We start from the raw sequence: 20,244 nt of genomic DNA, 5'->3' as shown, positions 1-20,244 counted from the left end.
AGCAGGGGAGATTCTGCCCCGGGGCCACTAGTATTAGGGGCGGCACAGTGTAAACCCTTCCCGCATCATACCCGGCTATCTGCAGCCGACACCCACCGATAACAACAGATATCTGGGATCAGTCGGATCTTGTGGTGCTGGTCTGTTGTCAGGGCAGCATGATTCCTGTACTAGTCCTCGGTGCCTGCGTTTTTTCACTGTTATGGCAGGCTATACCAATGGAGTGCTGATCCAATATATCAATGGATTGCATATACCTTACATTGATCTATATAAGCAACCGAACGATTGCTTATAAAAGGCTTTTTAAAAAAAGCAAAAAAAAAAAAAAAGGTTTTATAAATATAATTTTTCCAACTAAGAAAAATTTAACCCCTCCCCCTTTTCATATTTTCTAAATAAAAAAAAATGTTGACAAAAAAAAATCAACACCATTTGTATCACCACGTGCAGAATTGTCCGAACTATTAAAGGGGTACTCCTCCCCAAGACATCTTATCCCCTATCCAAAGGATAAGGCATAAGATCTGATCACGGAGGTGCCGCTGCTGGGAGGTTCTTTAGACTAACCCCCCCCCCCCCCCCCCCCCCCATCCTCTCAACAGTCTCTACTTTAATTTGCTGCATTGTGTTCCAATTACTTAAAAAGTCTTTTTTTCGCCATGAAGGCAATTGGAAAGTGGTCGCCGGTCCCTTGTGGACCACAAATCGTTTCCACTTCATGTCATTGACTGAGCAGGAGACTATGGAAGGTATTAACCAGGCTGTGGTACCTTTAGTTAGAGGGGGGGGGGGGGGGGGCAGGGAAATCTCATAGATTTTTCCTTTTATTAAGCCTTCCCATGACCTGTTACAGTCCCTATGGCCATGCTGAGCATTTTCGCTAATTATGTTATATTAGTCATTTTTCTTTTTAAACAGCTTTTTATACATTTACTCAATGGGACCCCAAAGAGGAGAAGCACTATAGATGGTTGACCCGGGCAGGGAAAGTCTAAAAAAAATACCCAAAAAATAAAATGTACTAGGTGGAGGACTAAAATATAACAGATGGATTATGGGGCTCAATATTTACAGCATAATAGGAAAGCACTAAAAGGGTTAAATTCTAGCCCCGCCTACATTTAGACAGTGTCTATTTGTTAAAGTTTCTTCTTTCTCACCTTTAGCAGCTGACTCTATAAATGATCAGAAACCTCCTCAGTCCTCAAAAAATCCATCTAGTGTAAAACCATAAATTCGAGACTATAAGGAGGGGGCCCTGCTGGTATTTTAGCTCTTCATCACAGTCCTCCCACCTTCCTCACTCCCCTCCCACAGCAATCCTGCCAATTTCCAGCCAAGAGCTGTTGCAGAACATTTCAGTATACAGCAGACTATTGCTCTGTAAGCATTTAATCTGCAGCACCTGCTGTATTAATTCCCTGTCTGCTCCTCTTCCTGTGGTATTGCTCAGTACAAAAGGCAGCCTGGTATAACACACATCATTCTTCCCTTAAATGTCCCAATAAATATATACAGTATATGTAAATATACATTGGAGATGATGATGCAGGCTGGAAGGGCTGGTCAGAGGTGTTAAAATCACTCAGGGGGTGGGGCTACAGCTCAGAGATCTAGCCGCGCCTCCTGAAACAGCAGAGGATAATGGATCAATTTGGAAGAGGGGGGGAGCTGGGAAACTGCTGCTGAGACAACACCATACTGACAATGAGAGGGCTACACCACTTCCTGTCCGGGGTGTTTCATGCAAAAACATGCTGAAGCCAGGACTATTTGTGATAACACTATATTAGTTATATATCTTGCAGTGATAGTTATATTTTCATACTATTTTCTGATAACAAAATACCCCTTTAATAAGGAAAGATCATGTAACTGTTTGTTTTGTGTTTGTAATCTTAATCCTTTCAGTACTTATGAGCTTCTGAAGTTAAGGTTGATCTTTTCTGTCTAAATCCTCTCTGATGACACCTGTCTCGGGAACTGCCCAGTTAAGAAGCAAATCCCCATAGCAAACCTCTTCTAAACTGGGCGTTTCCCGAGACAGGTGTCATCAGAGAGGATTTAGACAGAAAAGAACAACCTTAACTTCAGAAGCTCATAAGTACTGAAAGGATTAAGATTTTTGAATAGAAGTAATTTACAAATCTGTTTAACTTTCTGGAGCCAGTTGATATATAAACATATTTTTTTGCCTGAATACCCCTTTAATTGATGACCTTTTCACTTACAATGGTGTCTTCTCTTATTCTTTTGCAGTTTCTTGTGAAGATCTACACGCCAGCTTATCTTTTATCAATGCATCTCTGCAAGAGGTAGTATTTGCTAGCACCACGGGGGCCTTGGTACCCTGCCCTGCAGAAGGAGTCCCCCGTGTGACGCTCAAATGGTACCAACTAGCAACGTCCGAGGAGATCTACGATGTCCCTGGGATCCGCCACGTCCACCCTAATGGCACTCTCCAAATTTTCCCCTTCCCTCCTTCAAGCTTTAATAAATTAATCCATGATAATACTTATTATTGCACAGCTGAAAACCCTTCAGGGAAAATCAGGAGTCAGGATGTCCACATTAAGGCCGGTATGTGGGTATGAATATAAAAATACAAAAAAAAAAGTATATATTTTTTGTTTTATTAAAAATGTATTCATTAGATATGAAGAGTATTATTATTATTATTTTTTATATATATATATATATATATATATATATATATATATATATATATATATAATTTTTTTTTTTTTTTTTTTTTTATGGGCGGCCAAATTGAAGGGGGACTCTGCTGCTCAGCGTTTGGAACAAACTGTTCCGAATGCTGGAGCTTGTGACGTCATAGCCCCGCCCCATCAATGCAAGTCTATGGGAGGGGGCGTGACAGCCGTCACGCCCCCTCCCATAGACTTGCATTGATGGGGCGGGGGCGTGACATCATGAGGGGGCGGGGCTATGACATCACAATCTCCCGGTGCCAGATCCAGCGTTTGGTACAGTTTGTTCCAAATGCTGAGCAGCGGAGTACCCGTTTACGACCAGATACTTCCTTCTAGCAGTTGTGTGCGCTTTATGGCATTTAAAATAATTGGAGTTAAAGGACAAAGCAATGTCATAGTTTATTACAGCCTCCAGAAAGAGAATAAATACAGCCCCTCCCCCCAAAGGCCAGAGAGTTATTGTGGAGCTACATACAGAGCTGGCATATTGGTACTATCCTTTATAATCTATGTGGTGACCACCGGTGTATGGCGGGACCACGGGTGTTGCGGTGATGAGTGTTGGGATCAGATGTTGTTAACCCCCAGGGGTCAAATGGTATTAACCCCTATGTGTTCGTGACGCCAGTGGGGTTTTCAGATTCTGGAACACCACACACCCGGATTCTCCGCTATCCCACGGGCTAGTAGTGAATAAAGAGTCCACAACCAGTTATGGGTAAATCAGATGGTAGGGTCTAAGAGAGCTAATTAAAGATGGTCACCCCTATAGTGGGGGCTGGACTAAAGCCCATTGGTCAAGCTGTGGGTCATAGGTTAAAATGGTGCTCTCTGGGAGTACATGTTACAACAAATCATATAATTGCATAACATCACATGTGACAGGCTTACTCACAGGACCTTGAGACCTCCACAAGTCCTGTATACTATCTAGACATAGGGATCCTGTCTATTCATTAAAGGGGTTCTCCGGTGCTTAAACATCTTATCCCCTATCCAAAGGATAGGGGATAAAATGCCTGATCGTGGGAGTCCCGCCGCTGAGGACCCCGGGGATCATTCACGCGGCACCCCGTTTGTAATCAGTCCCCGGAGCGTGTTCGCTGACTGATTACCGGCGACTACAGGGCGGGCGGCGTGTGACGTCACGCCTGCGCCGGCGTGTCACGTCACGCTCCGCCCCTCAATGCAAGCCTATGGGAGGGGGCGTGATAGCTATCACGCCCCCTCCCATAGGCTTGCATTGAGGGGCGGAGCGTGACGTCACACGCCGGCGCAGGCGTGACGTCACACGCCGCCCGCCCTGTAGTCGACCTTAATCAGACCCGGGGCGAACACGCTCCGGGAACTGATTACAAACGGGGTGCCGCATGCATGATCCTGGGGGTCCCCAGCGGTGGGATTCCCGCGATCAGGCATCTTATCCCCTATCCTTTGGATAGAGGATAAGATGTTTAAGCACCGGAGAACTCCTTTAAAGGAACATACACACATTTATTAAACCAACAGGGACCATGTACCTGTACTGGGACATTACATCTAGACCTTTAGCATCACAAAAGAGCTGTAATTAACTGCTCTGCCATCCAATGATAACGTGATGACTCTGCTGATTCTGTCTAAGTCTACACAGTAAGGCTAGGTTGCCACAGTGTTTTTTTTCTGGCATTTTATTGTGGAATACTGCCATTGCAGTGTTTGAGCCAAAGCTGGAAGTTTATTAGAAAGGAATGGAAAATATAAAATAAGGACTTCTTATTCTCCCTCATGGATCCAATTTTCCTTTCTCATGGATCTACTTCTGACTTTGATTTAAAAACTGCAGTGTTAGTGTGGTGAGGGTGTGATGAGGGCAGATGGAATTACCCTAGGGGCAGATGGCATTAACCCTCTTGTGTTCGTGATGCCAGGGTGTGGTTTATCCTCTACACCTCCCAAAGGAATACCACTGGATCCTGGGCTAGGCACAGGGGCAAATAATGACTCCGACGCCAAGTTACGGAACAACGGCAGCTTTACTGAGTAAGACAGGTGTAACAGTCTATACAGCTTGGCTAGGCCCACTAAGGTGACCAGTGACTTCAGAGACCTTAGGGCTTGCTGGGACTTATAGTGGACTTGGACAATTTGGATGCAGGCCACGCTGACTTGAGACAGGATGACTTGACTGACTTGACTATGGCAGACTATGACTGACTTCACCCCTTCTGTAGCTTACCAGGCTTTGACTGGACCTGTGGGGCAATGGACTTGAAAATCCGTGGCTGCTTGACTGACTTTAGGCCTCCTCTGGACTCCAGACACACACCTAGGACTTGACCTCACTGTTCCTAAGCAAAGACTAAGAGCAGAGCGCCAAAAGAGAGAGAGAGAGCAGAGGCTCCACCCAGGGCTTATATGGGGGAGACTCTAAGGGGTCCCATAGGTCACCCTTAGGTCACATGGTCACTGATACCTCACTGGGTTACAATCACATGACAACAGGTTAATCACATGTCAACTGTTCTTAAAGGCATAACACTTTTATATACAATACACAGAATAAAGATAACTGTACAAGGGGAACAGAAGCAAGGGGGCCCAGGGGACACTGTAGGGAGGCTGCCTGACAGGGCTGCAAGGGTACAGGGGTGCAACTCCTGTACTGGGCCACCACATTAGGTTTTTTCTAGCTTTATATATATATATATATTTTTTAAAGAATACTTTGTGGAAACCTAGCAAAGTTGCAGAAAACAGAAAATGCAAGCCGATACTTTCTGCTCTAATGGGCAGGGTAAAAACTGCAATACTTTTAAAGGGGTATTCCTGCAACCATATTGGCTTCCTGACCCCCTCCTGCCTGTTTGCGGCTAACGGAGGTGGTCGGAAGGCAAAAACAGAGGAAGCGGGCATGAAAATCTACACCGTTTACACAATTTCTATTAATGTTTGGTTTGGCGGTTTTTCTTGGCTTCCAAACTACCTCCAGTGGCCGCAAACAGGTCCAGTAGTACTACTGCGGGGTGCTAAGCTCCAGATAGCTAGACATGATGCAAAATACAGTAAAAGAATAAAAGAAGCACTCACCGCTCCTGTAGAATATTTCATACGGTCATTCCGTTCCGGCAGGGAGACTTCATTGATGCGGGGTGCCTCAGAGGCACCCCGCAGCAATGAGGTCTCCCTGCCGGAACGGAATGACCGTATGAAATATTCTACAGGAGCGGTGAGTGCTTCTATTCTTTTACTGTATTTTGATTCTAAGAAGGAGCAAGCAGAGTTTTTGCCTTCTCTTTGAGGATGAATAGAAAAATATCATATAAATGAAGGAAACGAATTACAAACCATCCGAACTGTGTATGTGGAATTCAAGTGTGAAATGGTTCCCAAAATTGGAGAATTCTTTTAAAGGGGTTCTCCAGGCATAAACAAAATTTACTTCCAGGCTGGGGATTGTATAAAAATAATTAACATAACATACTCCCCTCCTCTGATCCCCCGCAGCTGCCAGATACTCCCAGTCATCTGCTGGTCTCTTCTTCTTTTGGGTTGTGTGCCATCCTGTCCCTACAGGACCTGCCCGTTCAGCCAATCGGCAGGTTCTGGCGGGTTGGGACGGCACACAGCCCAGAAGAAGCGGTGAGACCAGTAGCAGATCGGGAGCGATGAAGAGACAGCTGGGGGGTACCATAGGAGGTAAGTACTGGATAGTGTGTTGATTCTTTTTATACATCCCCCAGCTCAGGAGCAAATTTTTCTTCTGCCTGGACAACCCCTTTTAAAGGGGTACTCTGGAGGGGGGAAAAAGTTTTCAAATCAACTGGAAACAAAAGTTAAACAGATTTGTAAATGTACGTCTATTTAAAAATCTTAATCCTTCCAGTACATATCAGCTGCTGTATGCTCCAGAGGAAGTTGTGTAGTTCATTCCAGTCTGACCACAGTGCTCTCTGCTGCCACCTCTGTCCATGTCAGAAACTGCCAGAGTAGGAGTGGTTTGCTATGGGGATTTGCTCCTGCTCTGGACAGTTAGTGACATGAACAGAGCACTGTGGTAAGACTGGAAAAAGCTACACAACTTCCTCTGGAGCATACAGCAGCTGATAAGTACTGGAAGGATTAAGATTTTTAAATAGAAGTAATTTACAAATCTGTTTATCTTTCTGTAACTTTCTCTAACAGAATGAGAAAACTTGAGTATGAGGTAAAGCACTGTTTCCCAACCAGTGTGCCTCCAGCTGTCGCAAAACTACAACTCCCAGCATGCTCGGACAGCCAAAGGCTGTCCGAGCATGCTGGAAGTTGTAGTTTTGCGACAGCTGGAGGTGCACTGGTTGGGAAACCCTGTATTAATGGTTATGTCTAGAGATGAGCGAACTTACAGTAAATTCGATTCGTCACGAACTTCTCGGCACGGCAGTTGATGACTTTTCCTGCATAAATTAGTTCAGCTTTCCGGTGCTCCCGTGGGCTTGAAAAGGTGGATACAGTCCTAGGAGACTGTTTCTTAGGACTGTATCCACCTTTTCCAGCCCACCGGAGCACCGGAAAGCTGAACTAATTTACGCAGGAAAAGTCATCAACTGCCGAGCCGAGAAGTTCGTGACGAATCGAATTTACTGTAAGTTCGCTCATCTCTAGTTATGTCCATTAAACAGAGTGACAAGAGACTGCAGAGTACAGAGTTTTTATGTTACCATGGAGACACATAAGGCTGCGTAGGAGCTGTATACCTAAAACAGTATATTATTTATATGGTAATTAACTTAATCTCATTTTTTTTATTTCTTTGCTTCGCCTTTAGTTTTACGGGAAGCCTATACGGTCCGAGTGGAGGACCAGAAAGCCATGAGAGGCGGTGTAGCAGTTTTCAAGTGCATTATTTCCTCCCCGGTGGAGGCCTATGTCTCGTGGGAGAAGGACACAGTCTCACTCGTCTCAGGTAGGTACTTTAATATCTTTTCCTAGTCAGGTTTTCAGGCAGACTGTAGAGTCTTTGAGGCCGATTTGTTGATGCTGTGGACCCCGGCGTGTGCTGCTGAGATGTTTTGTCTATGATTAATATGGCGGACGTCCTTCTAATTAGGTTTCGTCTCTCTGGGTTACTATGCTTTCTGTTCATCTTCATGAAGTGCTGTTTGTGCTGCTGAGCTTGCTTATTTTTCGCTATGTAATAGAAAAGACTTTACTCTATTGTTGTGTATTTCAGAGAGTGAATACAACGCAAACCCTTTCAATTTTTTTTTTTAACATTTTGTCATGTTTCTCCTTTTCCCCCATTATTCTGCCCTCCGTACCCCATAAAGACCCTTTACTCAGGACTTAGTTGAAGCCCCTTTGGCAGTGATTCCAGCCTCCAGTCTTCTTGGGGATGAGGCCACAAGATTTACGCACCTGGATTTGGGGATTTTCTGCCTTCTCTGCAGATCCTCTCAGCTCTGTCAGGTTGGATGGGGACCGTTGGTGGAAGCCATTTTCAGGTCTGCTCCATCGGGTTCACATTCACAGAGTTGTCCCTAAACCGCTCCTGTGTTGTCTTGGCCGTGTGCCATTGTCTTGTTGGAAGGTGAACCTTCACCCCAGTTCGAGGTCCGGAGCGCTATGGATCAGGTTTTTATTTAGAATATCTCTGTACTCGGCTCCATTCAGCCTTCCCTTAAAGGAGTATTCCGGCAAAAAATAACTTATCCCCCATTCACAGGATAGGGGATAAGTAGCTGATTGCGTGGGAACCAACCATTTGCCCCCCCCCCCCCCCCCCGCCATCACCGACATTGAACCCCAGCCCTCTGAGTGAGGAGTGTGTGTCATCAACCAGTAGACAGCACGCTCTCCATTCATTTCTATGGGAGCGCCGCTTATGTCTTTTAGCCGCTCCCATAGTAATGAATGGAGAGAGTGTCGGCTGCAACACGCGCTCCTCACTCCCATAAAGCCCAGATTGGGAAGGCTGATGGTGATGGTTCACCTTCTGGACGTTTCTTCCATCTGCACACAGGATCTTTAGAGCTCAACCATAGTGACCATTGGGTTCTTGGTCACCTCTCTTACCAAGGCTCTTCTTCCCCTTCGTTTGGTGGGGCAGCCGCTCTAGTAAGAGTCCTGCTTGTTCGTATTTTCCATGTAAGAATTACGGAGACCATTGCGCTCTTGGTAACTTTTAGTGCAACAGAAATGTTTGTTGTCCCCTTCTCCAGATTTGTACCTCCACACAATACTGTCTCTGAGCTCTACAGGCAGTTATTTCCCGCTCATGGTTTGCTTTTTGCTCTGATATTCATTGTCAGCTGTAAGACCTTATATAGACAGGGCTGTGTCATTCATATATATATGAATTTACCACATGCGACTTCACCCAAGGCGGAGAATCATCTCAGAGATAAATAAGTGGCCCTCATATTTATGTCCATGCAAAATCTTAATTTTTTTTTTCTCTTTCAATAAAGATGTAAAAATGTCAAAAGTTCTGTTTTTGCTTTCTCAATATGGGGGGTATTGAGCGCGTAATGATAGACTGATAGGGGGGGTGGGGGGACATATCTGTAATATTATATGTTGTAATCTAAAACGTAATACCAGAACAGGCTGAATTGTAAGGGATGTCACTAGGGTCTACTATATATCGTGTTTTCCTAAACAGTGTGTCTCCTGCTGTTGCAAAACTACAAGGGAGTTGGGAGTTGTAGTTTTGCAACAGCTGGAGACATAGGGGAAGATTTATCAAAACCTGTCCAGAGGAAAAGTTGCTGAGTTGCCCATAGCAACCAATCAGATCGCTTCTTTCATTTTTCAGAGGCCTTTTAAAAAAATGAAAGAAGCGATCTGATTGGTTGCTATGGGCAACTCAGAAACTTTTCCTCCCCCTTAGTGTTTAGGAAAACAGTGGTCTACTACAATAATAGGCCTCATAACAATAATAGGCCTCATAACAATATTAGGCCTCATAACAATATTAGGCCTCATAACAATAATAGGCCTCATTCTTGGTGATGTCATTGCGGCCTAGTAACTGAATGCTTAGTAACATGATTGAGGCCTAGTAGTGCAGGCGTAGGCCCTATCCTAATACGACTATGGTCTATTATAAGCGATCTTATTGGGTCTGAGGAACTCTGTTCTCAATTATGTCATACCGTAGTAGTGTAGGGATAGGCGGCATTTCTCCTTGGCATCCTAGAGTCCTATTAACACCAGGGATAGGCGGTATCCTCTGTGACGTCATTGGATTCTAACACTTTTCTCACTGAAATAAGGTTGCCATTCTAGTCTATGTGCATTGCGGGCCGAAAATCAATGGCGTTGTTGCCGGCTCTGAGGGGTCATCACAGCAGGGCACAATGCAGTGGTCTGATTTTTATGGTGTGAATCACGGATTAGTGAGATGATGGCGGTTACCGATATTGTCCAGTTGCTAGGCAACAAGGTGACTTTCAGTATATTCTCTTATTCCTGAAGAGGAAATATGTGGAAAAATACAGGGAATGGTGTTTTTTGTTGTTGTTGTTTTTTATTGGAAATTTTTCACGTAGATGATGGTTAGGGGGATTTGTTTTACGTATATCTAGGGTCTTTATAATAGAGGATAAGTGATTCGTATGGAGGGGTGAAGGCGCAGTGACAATCGTTATGCAAACAATGTCATTATACAAACTTGCGTAGAGGTTAAACAGAAGGAGAGAGAGAGAAAGTTGGAAGAATGCCGCCCGAGGGCATTGCGCTAGTGGTAGGATATTGTATAAGGTCTTTTCAGAGTGTTGCTTTAAAGGGATAATCCGACATCAGGTAAAAAGAAATGCTGCAGAAACATATAGCATTGCTCACCATCAAAAATATAATTGTTTTGTGTGTCTGTCGGTCTCATCCTATCTCAGATAGTCACTGTGCTTCCTGGTTCAGCAGTTGCTCAGTATAACAATTGCCAGAATGCATTGCTTTTTCCCAGCCCTTCCCCTTGATGACTTCCCTCCCACATTACTCTTACCAAGAGTCGGGGAGCTGGTGTTACAGAACATCTTATTTCACTGCAGACTATTGCAGAATCAGTAAGGTTGCAGAACCTACTGTATTCACTCTGTCTGCTCCTCTGCCTGTGGCCTTCATCAGCACAAGGCAGCACCCCATTCTTAGCCATATATATATATATATATATATATATATATATATATATGTGTGTGTGTGTATATGTGTAAATGACAGAGGGATGATAAAGTAGCTTTAGGGGCCAGTCAGAGGTAATAATATTACTCAGAGGGCGAGACTGGAGCTCAGGGGCAAGATCCAGCCATGCCTACTGAGACAGCAGATGATGATGTGTCATCTCAGGAGAGAGGGAGGAGTCGGGGAGCTGCTGTGACAATACTACACTCAGAATGAGAGAACTACACAACTTCCTGTAAGGAGCAAGGGAAGGGACGGGAGCTGCTGAGACAACACGACACTGACAATGAGAGGGCTGCATAACCTCTTGTCAGGATAGAGGGACGATCTGGGCAGCTGCTGAGACAACACCACACTGACAGTGAAAGGACTATGCAACTTCCTGTCAGGTGTGAATCAAGCAAAAACATGCTGAAGCTGAAGTACAATTTGCGATAACATTATGCTCGTTATACATCTTGAGAGGATAGTTTTATTTAAGTACAATTTTCTTTTTCAATTTTATATGTCCTTTTATTTTTCCCATGCCACCCCTTAGCCTTGGTCTGCATTCTTTATTACAGAAATAATGATTTTAAAGGGGTACTCCGGTGGAAAACTTTTTTTTTTTTTAATCAACTAGTGCCAGAAAGTTAAACAGATTTGTAAATTACTTTTATTAAAAAATCTTAATCCTTCTAGTACTTATTAGCTGCTGAATACTACAGAGGAAATTTGTTTCTTTTTGGAACACTGAGCTCTATGCTGAATCATGAGCACAGTGCTCTCTGCTGACATCTCTGTCCATTTTAAGAACTGTCCAGAGTAGGAGAAAATCCCCATAGCAAACATATGCTGCTCTGGACAGTTCCTAAAATGGACAGAGATGTCAGCAGAAAGCACCTTGCTCGTGATGTCAGCAGAGAGCTCTGTGTTCCAAAAAGAAAAATAATTTCCTCTGTAGTATTCAGCAGCTAATAAGTACTAGAAAGATTAAGATTTTTTTTAAATAGAAGTAATTTACAAATCTGTATAACTTTCCGGCACCAGTTGATTTAAAAAAAAAAAAAAGGTTTCCACCGGAGTACCCCTTTAAGACAGGAGCTCTAGTAGTGTCCCATGATGCCTTTCTCCAGGCGTTTAATAGGAAAGCGTAGCTCAGGCCCCATTCACACTACGGAATTCCCGTGGAATTTCCGGGCGGAATTCCGCGGTGTGAACTTTAACATTAGTGTGAACGGGTTTCCGAGAGACCCGTTCACACTGCGGAATTTCAGTGGCGGACATTTCCGCCGCTGAAAGTGTTCCACGCAAAGAAAGAACATGTTCATTGTTTGCGCTGATTCCGCGAGCACTGCATAGCCGTCAATGGTGACGGCTCAGTGCCCCCACGGCCCTAGCGCCGAAGCATCTCCGGCGAGAATTCCGTAGTGTGAACGGGGCCTAAAGAGACATAGATGTCAGTTTAGGGCACAGAAGAGGCGGAAGGCTGCGTGTTACATGCGGGGTGCAAACTCTCGCCCACTGCTGGAATGGGCAGAGATGATTTGTTGGCAATGGTCTATATCTTCTAGCAGTGGTCCCCCCAGCTGTTGCAAAACTACAAGTCCCAGCATGCCCAGACAGCCAAAGGCTGTCTGGGCATGCTAGGAGTTGTAGTTTTGCAATTTCTGAAGGGCCACCGTTTGGAAATCATTACCAAAAAATCCCATTGTAAACTAGCATTGTACCAATATTTACATACATAAACAGCGCCACACCCACCCACAGGTTATGTCTGGTATTACAGCTTTGTTTGTCCAATCTCCTTTAAGCAGAGTAGTCTCATTTTATGTACTGAATTTATATTCTATTTTTCCCAGTTTTAGAGAATTCTTATTGTACCTTCCTTATACATATGCAGACATTATTTAGGTGTTTTTAAGCACAAGTTGACCAAAATAATTTCAATTTTTCACTTTTTTCATTTTTATTTTTTATTCCGTATTGTGTCTGCAGACAATCCCTCCCTTCCTGGAATACACGGAGCGGTAATGGAGCTGGTGGGGATGGCTGGGCCAGTAGTGCAGAATAACCTGTGTATAATTAAGTGACTTTCATTATTTATGTCTTCTGCTCCTTCAGACGTGCTGATCATCGATGTGTGTGTCCTCACCGGCCCACCTCTTAAAAATAACCACCGCTGCTACGTAGGTGCTCACAGTCGCTGCGGTACATTAAATCCCGTACAAACAAGTAGTATAAAATTTATAATAAAATAGAAGGATGAAATAATGTGTTGTTATGATAAACAGAGGAATAAGTGGGTAAATGAGAAAGCGATGAGCACTATGGATATGGAACCCCATTTGATTATGAATTAATTACAAATTATGCTTTCTGCAGTAACCATATAGCGGTACCTTTTATTTTGTATAATCGAAGTTAACTAGGCGTTGTGTGTTCGGCTTAGCTTGCAACCACTAAACTCCCTGTATAGGTGACTACTTTAAAGGGGAACTACAGTCCTTTAAGACTTATCCCCTGTCCGATTTCAGGGGTTCTGACCGCTGAGACCCATGGCATTCTCCATAATGAGGCCCCGGCTCTCTCTGTGGGGTCGATACTCGCTCCGTGCACTATGGGAGCACTAGCGATACACAAGTACAGCACTCGTGTATCTCTGGTGCTCCCACAGACAGTGCTCCATGCAACTGTCTATAGCTGATTGGTGAGGTCTGACTGCTAGAAACCCCTTTTATTGGGAAGGTCTGACTGCTAGAATCCCCTTTTATTGGGAAGGTTTGACTGCTAGAACCCCCTCTAATTGGGGAGTCCGACCTGCTAGAACCCTGTCTGATCGGGGAGGTCCCACTCCTAGAACCCTGTCTGATCGGGGAGGTTCCACTGCTAGAACCCCCCCCCCCCTCTTATCGGGGAAGTTTGACTGCTAGACCCCCTCTGGTCAGGGAGGTACGGCTGCTAGAATCCCCTATGATCAGGCAGGTCTGACTGCTATAACCCCCTCTGATCAGACAGGTCCGACTGCTAGAACCCCCTTTGATCAGGGAGGTCCCTTGTCCTCGGAAGAGTGGAGCTGCAGTGCGCGTGCTCACCCACCACTGCATCCACTCTACTTCTCAAGACAGATGAGCACCATACTCAGCTGTCATCGGAAATCCCATAGAGGGTGGGTGGAGTAGTATTTCATCATGCTCTGCTGGTCCTTTTGCCCGTTGGACAAGGGACCTCTGTTGTTGTGATTGGTGGGTGTCAGAACACTTAGATTAGCTTATTATCACTTATTCACAGAATGCTTTTAATGTAAGGGTGGCTCTTTTTAAGGCCCTATACACTTACCAATTTTCCTAGGAATGCTCGTTCCCAGAAGTCAACCTATGTAAAAGGGCCAGCAATGCATCTCTTGGCTAGGAGACTTACATGTGACTAGATTCTTGCTTCTGCTGTACAAGAAAATACAGTGCAATGTGACAGAAATATTTAGATTGTCAGCACCTTTTAATACCTCAGCTACCCAACTAGTCTTTGTGTAGCAGCTTGTATAGCTTGTGCTGCCATATTAGGCCCCATTCACATCTTTTTTTGCTTTTTCGCTGGTATACATTGGGATGACAGCTAAAAAGGTATGTCCGCATATCAGATGTTGTACTCTTTGTGGGCTGATTGACTTTGATGGAGTGGGGTTATGGTGGCAGGACTTTGCATATATAGAGAAAGTCCCATGCAAAATGAAGCAGGGCTAAAAATGCTGCCTGATTTGGAAATATCCTTCTTTTGTTGTACATGATTTTGTTTTACTATGCTGGCACATGATCTTTATAGTGGGATGTCCCAGTACAGGAAATGGTCCTGTACTACCCTTAGGCCCTGTCAGGTTGACTCCCTCAGTGACCTGGGGGCTCCCCTGCATGGTCTTCCCCTGTTGTTCCATAATGTTGTGTATATCACTTTAATGCCTAGACAGTCTCCTTATGTATAGATAGAGCAGAGGACCCTTGGGAGGTCTCAAGGACCTGTGAGATTCTCACATGGTATGTTATCACATGATTTGTTGTGACATGTTCTCCCAGAGAGCACCAGCTTAACCTATGACCCGCAGCTTGATCAACGGGCTTTAGTCCAGCCCCCCACTATATAAAGGGGCGGCCATTACAATTCTCTACAAGTATATTGGTCCAGCAAGCTGCAAGGTCCTTCCGGGTCCTGGCCACCTCTCTGGGAAATCTGGCCTTAGCTGTGAAGATAATTCCATCTGTCTTATACTCAGTAATCTTCCGCTTGACCATAACTGGTTGTGGACTCTAATTTCACTACTAGCAGCTGGGATAATGGAGAATTCGGGTATGTGGTGTTCCGAAACCCGAAAACCACACTGCTGTCACGAACAATAAGGGTTAATACCATCCAACCACCGGGGTTAATACCATCTGATCCCACCACTCACACCGCTACACCCATGGTCCCAGCATACACCCTTGGGTCACCACAATAGCGTGTTTATATACTGGTCACTTAAAAATTGCAAACTATATATAATTCAATTTATTTTTCTTGCAAGTGATTTCCAAAGACAACCACTACCTGCTGCTTCTTTAAATATTTATGACGGCAATGCATGAAAAGACTGTGCGGTTTGTATTGCTCCCTAAAGATATAGACCAGAGTAATAAAGCCACGTGTGCACCGTCTCTGCCGATGAATCCTGCGGCAGCCAAAACACTGCTGCGTCTCATAAGCCTCACTGCAGACGGGGGGCGCCGCCTCCATAGCATCGGGAGCCGCACAGACCTGTCAGAGGAAGCAGGTCAGCAAGATGGAGCAAGGAGAAAAATCAATAAATCTTTGAATTAATCATGCAGCTGCCAAGGAGAATTATGGGGGCTTGACGTGAAGTTACTAGGTGGGTGTCCATAGCAACCACTTCACTTTCTTCTTTGCCAGGCAGAGGTGCTGGCTTCTTTCGTCTATAGTGGTTTACACACAAGAGAAAACTAGAATAGTCCCCACATATAATAATGTTGCTGAGGAGAAAACATGGCAAAGGTGCCAAAATCCCAGACTTTTTTGGGACTGTACTGTCATTTTTTTTTAGGGGGTAAGTGGGGTGATGAGGAGGGTTGAGGGGTCCTGATGCTAGCTGTGTGCGGTGGCCCCAGGAGATGAAGAGGGTCTAAGACCAAAGGGCCTTAGTTGGGGGGGTCTACATTTTGTTGCTAGGCCTGGGGTTAAAATTTTGGTCTGAATATTGTGGCAAAATCTGGGAAGCGAATGTTGGGGTCTGGTCTGGAGTCTATGGAGTTAGATTTGTGGTCTGATCTGGGGTTGGAAGTCTAGAGTGGGGGATCTGTATTTTGGAGTCTGGTCTGTGATCTGAATTTTAGTAGCTGGTCTGGCGTCTGGATTTGGTCACAAGGTCTGGGGTTTGAATTCTGGTGCCAGGTCTTCTTGGGTCTGAATTTTGGGGAATGGACTGGGGTTCTGAATTTTGGGGCCAGGTCTGGGGTTCAAATTTTGGAGATTGAAATTGAACACAAGACTAGACCTGAGTCTGGCGGGGGTCTACATTTTGTGGTCTGTTAAGGGTCTGTTTTATACGAATTGTACTTTTTAACTGCTAATGGTTTTATTTAACAAAAACATTCTCCCCATGTAGTTAGTCCAGCTAGTTACTGGCCCCAGCAGTCATGTGCCTTATGTGTTGTGACCTTGACTGAGCTTCCAGACTATTCAATGAAAGGAATATTCCCTTTTTTGCTGATTCCACTCAATGGGATGATATTCGTCTACCCGATCTATTATGTATATACCCAGGCGTTGGTTTTTAGCTCGTGCATTATAATTTAGCAGACATGTTTGCTGTTACAATTTAAGTTCATGAATTTGGATTTATTCCTGTAGTCAATACTCAGATGTATGGAAAGAGTCGGCCAAATACAGAAAAGCCCTTCATTTTATGGAAATAACTGAATATTTGCCTCCGTTTCTTTAGGGCATTTGAATTCTTTGTCTCCAGGAACGACATCTGAAGTTTTTTCTGTCCTGAGTTGGTGGGAGGCGCGATGCGGCAGAGTACTGGAGAGACATAATCCCGGGATGTCCTAGATATGTCAGGGATAGAATAAAATCTTGACAGTCCGTTAAATATTTTTGTTTCTACAAATCTGTGATGTATAGGAAGCTAATTTTTGAGGCTTAACTTATCATGTGTCATGTATATAGATGGGATCCGAGCCGAGAGCGTGAAAGTAAGACCTCAAATTATTAAGAAGAACCCCATTCTTCTATATCATCGTCCTGTCATGTGGGGCGGCCATTATTCATGCAAAAGGACTTGGTTATCTACATTGTATGGTGGTTTTTTTTTCTCCACCATTTTCCCATCTTAGGCCATGTTCACATCTAAAAATATTCTAGGTTTGTGGTGTTGACAAAAAGGCAGGGCTCATTCTCTTCCTCTGCGCCCCAGCGCACGTGTGACATAATCAGACACCAATTGTGCAAGTTCTCCCACTTAAAAAGATGAGAGGCGCCTGTAATTTTCATCATAGGTAGACCTCAAATATAAGAGACCTAATGAGGAAAAACAATACATTAAATCACATTTGTGTGATTTTTAAATAATTTATTTGCAAATTATGGTGGAAAATAAGTATTTGGTCAATAACAAAAGTTCATCTCAATACTTTGTTTTATACCCTTTGTTGGCAATGACAGAGGTCAAACATTTTCTGTAAGTCTTCACAAGGTTTTCACACACTGTTGCTGGTATTTTGGCCCCTTCCTCCATGCAGATCTCCTCTAGAGCAGTGATGTTTTGGGGCTGTCGCTGGGCAACACGGACTTTCAACACCCTCCAAAGGTTTTCTATGGGGTTGAGATCTGGAGTCTAGCTAGGCCACTCCAGGACCTTGAAATGCTTCTTTCAAAGCCACTCCTTTGTTGCCCGGGCAGTGTGTTTGTGATCATAGTCATGCTAAAAAACCCGGCCCTGTTTCATCTTCAATGCCCTTGCTGATGGAAGGAGGTTTTCACTCAAAATCTCACGATACATGGCCCCATTCATCTTTTCACGGATCGTCCTGGTCCCTTTGCAGAAAAACTTCCCCAAAGCATGAGGTTTCTATCCCCACACTTCACAGTAGGTATGGTGTTCTTTGGATGCAACTTAGCATTTTTTCTCCTTCAAACACGACGAGATGAGTTTTTACCAAAAAGTTCTGCATTGGTTTCATCTGACCATATGACATTCTCCCAATCCTCTTCTGGATCATCCAAATGCTCTCTAGCAAACTTCAGACGGGCTCAGACATGTACTGGCTTAAGCAGGTGGACACATCTGGCACTGCATGATTTGAGTCCCTGGTGGCGTAGTGTGTTACTGATGGTAGCCTTTTGTTACTTTGGTCCCAGCTCTCTGCAGGTCATTCACTAGGTCCCCCTGTGTGGTTCTGGGATTTTTGCTCACTGTTCTTTTGATCATTTTCACACCACGGGGTGAGATCTTGCTTGGAGCCCCAGATTGAGGGGGATTATCAGTGATCTTGTATGTCTTCCATTTTCTAATAATTTCTCCCACAGTTGATTTCTTCACACCAAGCTGCTTGCCTATTGCAGATTCAGTCTTCCCAGCCTGGTGCAGGTCTGCAATTTTGTTTCTGGTGTCCTTTGACAGCTCTTTGGTCTTGGCCATAGTGGAGTTTGGAGTGTGACTGTTTGAGGTTGTGGACAGGTGTCTCTTATACTGATAACAAGTTCAAACAGGAGCCATTAATACAGGTAACGAGTGGAGGGCAGAGGAGACTCTTAAAGAAGAAGTTACAAGTCTGTGAGAGCCAGAAATCTTGTAGGTGACCAAATACTTATTTTCCACCATAATTTGCAAATAAATTCTTTAAAAATCAGACAATGTGATTTTATGGATTTTTTTCTAATTCTGTCTCTCATAGTTGAGTTATATCTATGATGGAAATTACAGGCCACTCATCTTTTTAAGTGGGAGAACTTGCACAATTGGTGGCTGACTAAATACTTTTTTGCCCCACTGTATATGGTCTGTAGTGGTAATGATGGGGGTTGTTGTCAGTCTGTCAGTATAAGGTCCTCCTAAACTTGGGTGACAGACTGACAATATTATTGCTGTTAAAGACGTATTCCCATTCTGCAGCTGCAGGCGAGGTTAGGGTGTGACTGAGGGTGGGGTTAGAGTGTGACTAGGGGGTGTGGCTATGGGTGCGTTTAGGGGTGTGGCTTGTCCCTCTTTGCTCTCAGCAAAAGTTGGGAGGTATGTGTATGGGGTATCAGGAGAGTTAGTCACACCACCTATAGGCGTTAAGCCAAGGCAGGCCTGGAGGCCATTGTTAGGCCCTTGGCTACCATGACAACCCATCAGCACCAATGCCCCCCCCCCCCCCCCCGCCCAATATGGCTGAAAGAAGTTCTTCAACATCTATCTAATGTGTATAGCCAGCTTAAAGGGTCAAATTGATTGGACCTATGTTTGTCCTGATGCTGGTAGCAGAGTGGCGCAGGTACAGCTCATTTGCCCTTGCTTTCCACTGAACCTTAGGGCCCATTCACACAGAGTATTTTCCGAGCGGAATTTCATTGCGGAAAAAACAGCGCAGCAGTCTCCTATAGCTTTCGAGATGCTGCTGCACCATTCATGCTACGGTATTTCCACAACGGACGTTTAGGACCCCATGTTTTGGCATAATGCGCTTGGAAATGCATTGCCCTCTATGGAGACGGAGAATTTTCCTACCACCGGCTCGTCCTTCCAGTGCCCGATACAGATGAAATCTCCACCCGGAATATCACTGGGTGAAGATTCCGCAGTGTGAATGAGCCCTAACCCTATTGTCATTTCAGGCAATGCACCCATGTTTTGGATGTACACATCCGTCCACAGGCTGTACCTGGTATTGCACTTCAGCTATTTAAAGGGGTACTCCGGTGGAAAACTTTTTTTTTTTTTGTTTTTTGTTTTTTTAAATCAACTGGCTCCAGAAAGTTAAACAGATTTGTAAATGACTTTCTATTAAAAAATCTTAATACTTTCAGTACTTATGAGCTGCTGAATACTACAGAGGAAATTCATTTATTTTTGGAACACAGAGCTCTCTGCTGACATCATGACCACAGTGCTCTCTGCTGACATCTCTGACCATTTTAAGAACTGTCCAGAGTAGGAGAAAATCCCCATAGAAAACATATGCTGCTCTGGACAGTTCCTAAAATGGACAGAGATGTCAGCAGAGAGCACTGTGCTCGTGATGTCAGCAGAGTGTTCCAAAAAGAAAATAATTTCCTCTGTAGCATTCAGTAGCTAATAGGTACTGGAAGGATTAAGATTTTTTTTAATACAAGTAATTTACAAATCTGTCTAACTTACTGGCACCAGTTGATTAAA

At 44.3% G+C, this 20,244-nt stretch overlaps 1 protein-coding gene across 4 annotated transcripts in view; it reads left to right on the top strand.

Annotated features, from left to right (window-relative positions):
• DSCAM (DS cell adhesion molecule) overlaps positions 1 to 20,244 on the top strand; it is a 586,110-nt gene that overhangs the window by 87,241 nt on the left and 478,625 nt on the right. For all 4 annotated transcript variants that reach the window (XM_056559695.1, XM_056559697.1, XM_056559696.1 and 1 more), the window contains 2 exons: positions 2,263 to 2,583; positions 7,504 to 7,641. In XM_056559695.1, the coding sequence (XP_056415670.1) occupies positions 2,263 to 2,583; positions 7,504 to 7,641 (459 nt within the window). The remainder of the gene's footprint in view (positions 1 to 2,262; positions 2,584 to 7,503; positions 7,642 to 20,244) is intronic.

This window comes from Hyla sarda, chromosome 2 (assembly GCF_029499605.1).
Source record: "Hyla sarda isolate aHylSar1 chromosome 2, aHylSar1.hap1, whole genome shotgun sequence".
NCBI classification, from domain to species: Eukaryota; Metazoa; Chordata; class Amphibia; order Anura; family Hylidae; genus Hyla; species Hyla sarda.
The sequence above is the reverse complement of the archived record's forward strand: the minus strand, read 5'-3'. Positions and strand labels throughout refer to the sequence as shown.